Source organism: Salminus brasiliensis, chromosome 8, assembly GCF_030463535.1.
Source record: "Salminus brasiliensis chromosome 8, fSalBra1.hap2, whole genome shotgun sequence".
Taxonomy (NCBI): domain Eukaryota; kingdom Metazoa; phylum Chordata; class Actinopteri; order Characiformes; family Bryconidae; genus Salminus; species Salminus brasiliensis.
In genome coordinates, this window is record NC_132885.1 from 35,773,978 (window position 1) to 35,779,977 (window position 6,000).

The window sequence follows — 6,000 nt, forward strand, 5'->3', positions numbered from 1 at the left end:
ATAAGCTAGCTGTTTTGAAAATTGCAAAGATTACAAGGGACAGAGTATAGTCAGTCAGCTAAAATATGTCAAAATATGTAAGTTACACAATATAGAAATCTAGGTGCCCAAGCTCCCAGGACAAAAATTAGTCACCCTATATGTTTTAGGTGGTAGTAACTTCGGGCTCCTGCAGAAGGATGATGACGCTATAAATACCTGCAGGTTGTGTGATGGGACTCGGTACAGTGCAGTGTAAAGGGGAGTTCTGCCACTGCTGGTGGACCTGTATGACTGTACATTTCCATACTATTTACAGCCTGATCATCCCCGTACAACGCTATCTGCAAGAGCCTTAAACACCATAAACACTCAACGTGTCATTTCTTTTTGTCCTGGGAGCTTTGTTGGGCACCTTTAAAAAAATTTCAGAATTTACTTTAACTGTAAATGTAAGTATTCCAGGTCAAAGATGTGTGTTGTACAGGCACCATTTACATAGCTGCTATAAGGTTAAAGCAGCCAACAATCATTAATCCCAGTTGCCAGTAATCACACTATAGTGTTCACTGTTTATAAGTACAAGTACATAAGTACATAGGTACTTAAATTAAAAACAGGTAACTTGTGGTGTCTGTATGTATCCACAGGGCTCACACCTGTTTTAACCGCCTGGATCTTCCTCCGTACCACTCCTTCTCCATGCTTTATGAGAAGATGCTCACCGCTGTGGAGGAAACTAGCACCTTCGGCCTGGAGTGAGGCTTCCTCACTAAAACTCTGCTTCACTTTCCACCACATCTGGACAGCCACGCCGCCGTTTTTTTAGCCCACCTCGACCCTCTTCACCCCTCTTAATATGGCCTTTGTTCCTGGAGCCTTTATTCCTTTCTTGTGAATCCAGGTCTATGTAATTGACTAAAGCTGTTCTTGGTGGCTCTTAGTAGACTTAAGGCCAAGATTTGTTTTCTGGTCTGTAGACACACACAGACAAACACACACACACAAACACACCAAATGCATTAGTTGTTTGATCAGGAATGCAAACACCTTCCCTGTCTTTAATAGAGATATTTCTCTCTCTTTTTCTCACATGAAAACACACAAACCATAGTTACAATGTAGGTAACCCATAATCCTGTGCATTCTCTAGGTACATGCACATACACACACACACAATTCTTCACCCACTCAAACAACTGACTTATCTCATTCTCCACCTACAAAAGTTACCTTGTTTACACACACAGAAAAATGACACACAGTCTCTCTGTAGGTGACCTTTCACATGTTGAGTACTATACAAATGTCAGAGACCACCCTTTGTTTATTTCATTTCCATCTACAACAGCTTTTAAGAACAAGTTACTTATTTGTCAGCATCAGGGAATAGAGCAGAAGGCATATATTTAAAAGGAGATTATACAGAAGCCTCAACAGCTGAATCTAATAGCAGAAGAGTCAGTGTTTAGTGTGTCCACCCTTTACCTTCATTACAGCTTCCATTCTTTTCAGTCAGTCTCACTTTCAGTGTTTCTGCAGAAACACATTAAATGATGTTGAGGTCTGGAGGTCTTGTGGTGGTCTGAGAACAACTGGGAACAGCATCAGCTTTTTTGTCTGTTTGCTTTTTGCAGTGAGAGCCTTTTCTTCAGCTCCACGTCCTTTCAGACTCACAGTGTTGAGTTGTCTTCTCACAATGACAGGATGCACAGAAACATCTGTGGAGTGAGAGTGGATCTTTTTTCTTTTTTTTTTCGACACCTGGCATTAACATGTGTTTTGGTGATCGGATGCATTTTTGGTGATCGAACCATGTCCGGATTTAACTCGTCCTCATTAAAAAAGCCAGTTATAAACACCCCGAAGACACAAAGTGATCAGATTATGATCAGATTGCTCAAACCACATTCGGAGGTGGTTACAGACGGATCTCGTTCACATTTAATACACATTTAAGTGTAAATGGAATGTGTTTTCTGTGATTGCATTCCATCAGACAAGCGGAAATACATCTGTCAAAACTCCCACCGTTCCTTTAAACTCTTCACAGTCTCCCGGAGCAGGACAGTTTTGATGAGAAACCATTGTTTACAGGAAGTAAAGCGAAAAAGATTTACGTGTTGGTGTGCTATTTACTCTGGATCTCATCTGATCACACTGGGGACACATTTTACCAACAAATGTAAACCCGGTCAAAGTATATCCAGATACAGTCCGGATATAAAATGCATACTAATGCCAGGTGTGAATAGGCCCTAAGATAACCACTGTAAGTGTTAGTGATCTAGCAGATCTTGCATGGTTGTTAGGGGTCCCATTTTCTGCTTTTTGGTCTCCGGTTTTGGAAATTCTTCACTTATTCTGCTGACTTCTTTATGCAAGTGCAATATCTTGGATTTAATCTCCTCAGAAATATTTAATTAAAGATGCTTGTACTTAATGTTTTGGCTGAAAATAATATAAAAAAATAGATATATATAATATAAATAAATAAAGGGTGGTCTGATGTTCGCACAGTACTGTATACAGTGTTAATGGTCTGAAATTAGCAACATATTTAAATAGGTATTTGGATAAAGGACAAATGAGGTGTGTTGAATGGCATAAGTTCATAGTTGTTGTAAAAGACTGCATCCAAAAGAACACATTTGTGGATAGAGAAGAGGGAGGACAAACCCACGAATGTACAGAATAGAGTGATAAATGAATGAACACCCATCACTTTACATAGGTGGGCTGAATGTCTTACATCATGGAGAGTCATTGAGTATGGTTGTATTGCACTGTATCTACTGTCTTCACTTATGAGATTCATCTCATAGAGATCACCAACTAAATACTGACTGTTCCTCATCTATGGAGAGAAGCTCATACTGAGGCCTTCAAGACACATCATTTATGGAATGTCACTAAAAGACTACCCAGTGTTCAGCTATATTAGAGTGCAAATGAACCACTGTAAGCTCTTATGTAGTTCATACAGCATGTTCTCAAACCAATGGTACAAATGTTGAGTCCAGCTTTGAGGGACCACCGATTCTTGTTTCACAAATGATTCATTGATATAACAGATAATTAGAATGACTAGACCTAGCGGGCATTATAGCTTTAAGATTTCTTACAGCCGAACACTGAAGCTGCATGTTATTGTAGCTGCTGAGAAAACTCAGAGATCAGACCCCTTATTCTAATAATGTAAAGATTACCCTCTCTCTCAGTTTTTAACACTAGGTCTATCACGTCCACCATGATACCAGTACTAGTGTATTATAAAAACGGTAATGTGTACAACAATGACTTGTGGTTCAGAACGGAATGGAGTCTCTAAAAGGGCCTTCTGGTGACGTCAGATGGAGTGATTTTTCATACCCATTTTTTAAATTGGAAACTCCAGCACCTTGAGGTCACAGTTTCAGTCTGGGAACTTTATTTAAGGGGGGGGGGGGGGGGGGGGACTGGCACTAATAAACTACCCATTGATTATCTAATGGCTTAGGCTTTTGGTTGAGGTTTGGGATTGAGTGAGTATTAGGTTTTAGGGTTTATATCATGGTAAAAAAACCCTTTATTGAAATAAGGAAGTTATATGTAAATATTGTTTCAGTAAACACTGTTAACTCCCCCAGTCCATATATGGAAACAATACAGCAAACACAGCCTGGTTTGTATTCAGTCTCAGATGTCACAAAAAACAAATCATTGACATATCTTAGTAGTCTTTCAGCTCTGAATGCTTTTTCTATTAGGGTATAATTCCGAACAGCCAGTCAGAACAGAACTCATTTGTCTTATATCAGTCTTAAAGGCATAGTAACACAGGCATTGTGTAAGTTGTCCCTAAGATAAAAAAAATACAGCAAAAATGTAGGATTGGCCGTTTAATTGAATTTAATAAATATGTAACTAAATATGGGGGGGTTAAACAGTGGGTTAACAAAGTAACAGATGTGTAAATTTCACAACCTTTCAACTTTGTAGAGAAACATAATTACATTTTATTACAGTGGCGGTGATAGGAACTCAGAAATATTTTCATTAGATGTGCTTAAATTTATGCTTAAGAAAGAATTGAAGACAAATTAATATTTAAAAAAAATAAGCTGTAGATGTAAAACACTAAGGCTAAATTAGAAAACAACAATGAAGGTCTTACGTGGATCTTAAGAAATAATTAAGACTTTCTTCAGAGAATATTTAAAGAAAATTGCATTTAGAAACAATTGTATGAACATCTTAGAGTTTATCTTAAGATTCTTCCCCAGCTCCCTGAGTTCAAAGGGTACGATGTCCTCTTGGCCAGAAATATATTTTAGAAAACCCTCAAAACTACAGTAAAACGTAAAAATGTCTCAGACATCAGACAGCTTATTTTGATCTCTGGTTCCTATTACCACCACTAAGAACAGTGCATTTCATGCCAAACCATGCTTTGAATGATTGTGTCTTAGCAAATGTTATTTCACAAACATTTCAAAATTCAATGGAATTCCGTTTTAAATGTTTTGAAAATACTCCAAGTGACATCATTCAGGGGCCCTCTCAAAATCAAGGGGACCATATGATGATTTGTTGATGATGTATCGTATTGAACTAAATTAATCTAATGCTGCAATATGGTGTATGACAAACAACACTAGGTTATGTGTTTTTCCTACTACTTTTTCCTAGTTAACTGGTCTGCAGAAATGCTGAAGTGTATCTGTTGTGGTAGCCCACCCCAATCCATCCACCTGTGCACACACTCACACGCAAGTCTGATTTGGTTACAGCATAGATTAAAATGTTCTGATTTGTCCTAAATTAGCGATGCTCTTTTTCTCTGTATAGATTGATCTGTGGCTAAAACTAATGCATGCAGGGTCTAAAATGCAGTACCTGAGTTCGACCCTTAGGTGGCGTCGTGTCATAGCTTGATATTGCATGCTGGAGTTAGTAAACTACCACCAGTCCAGATTAGCTTTAACTTGCATGAGGAGTTGCTGTTAACAAACAGCCGGGATGGGCTCGAGGTTTAAAGAAGAAAAAAAAACAAACCCACCCACACACACGAGAACACCTGCATATTCATGTCTTTCGACTGTCATATGTCCTGAGATGAAAAGATTGTAGTAAAAGGCTGATAGAGCTAGCACCTTGCTAACAGTTGGTGAGACTGAGAGCGTGCATGTGGTCCACAATCATGTCCATGTTTGTATATAGTTGTACTATATGGATGGCTGTCTTGTTTCATGTTTAAATTATATTTTGCACTGAATGTACCAAAGGTTTTGGGGCTAGAACAGTCTCTTTTTGCCTCTTTTTGTGTGTCTATCTTTGTATCTTTTGTCTTCCATGTGTGGTTTTCCTAAGTGGCACAGACACTTAGCAAATTAGATCTGATCATGTCTCATGTGCCTTTGCCTCTTGGGCACATTCAGCATGGCTTTATTTTGTAAACTGTCCACCTAAAACTCATTTTTTTGTACAGGAGATGGGTTTTCGTTTACCGTATCTGTACTGTTAAAGGAATAATTCACCCAAACCAAGACATGATTGGTGTCTGAAGGTGGCTGCCTGTAGGGTGTATTTCTGTTTATACTTTGATTCCTTTGGTTTGGACCAAAGCAGAAAAGGAACATTGTTGTATTCTACTTCTGACATCCTATAGTTGTCTTTAGTTTTAACTGACATACACTAATTGGCCAAGAGAAAAACATTGATTATCCTCTTCAACAACTGCATCTGTCAAAGGGTGGGATATATTAGACAGCAAGTGAACAGTTCTTGAATGTGATGTGTTAAAAGCAGGAAACATGGGCAAACATAAGAATCTGACCCTCAAACTGTGATGGCTAGATGACCGGGTCAAAGCGTCTTCAAAACATTAGGTTGTTGGGGTGGGTTGGATGATCTCAATTTTCAAATATTGGCACAGTTTCTCGACTGGATTTTAGAGATCCATGGGACCAGACTTTATCCCACATTTTAGCTGGAGTACTCTGATGCGTTGTGTTTCGATGGGATTTTTTTCAGTAGTTG

General features: G+C 38.6%; 1 protein-coding gene across 2 annotated transcripts in view; it reads left to right on the forward strand.

Annotated features, from left to right (window-relative positions):
• The window catches only part of hecw2a (HECT, C2 and WW domain containing E3 ubiquitin protein ligase 2a), a 47,434-nt gene extending 44,014 nt beyond the window's left edge, over positions 1 to 3,420 (forward strand). For both annotated transcript variants that reach the window (XM_072686495.1, XM_072686494.1), the window contains exon 30: positions 630 to 3,420. In XM_072686495.1, coding sequence (XP_072542596.1) covers positions 630 to 741 — 112 coding nt within the window. In that variant the 3' untranslated portion in view covers positions 742 to 3,420. The remainder of the gene's footprint in view (positions 1 to 629) is intronic.
• The last annotated feature ends 2,580 nt before the right edge of the window (positions 3,421 to 6,000 follow it).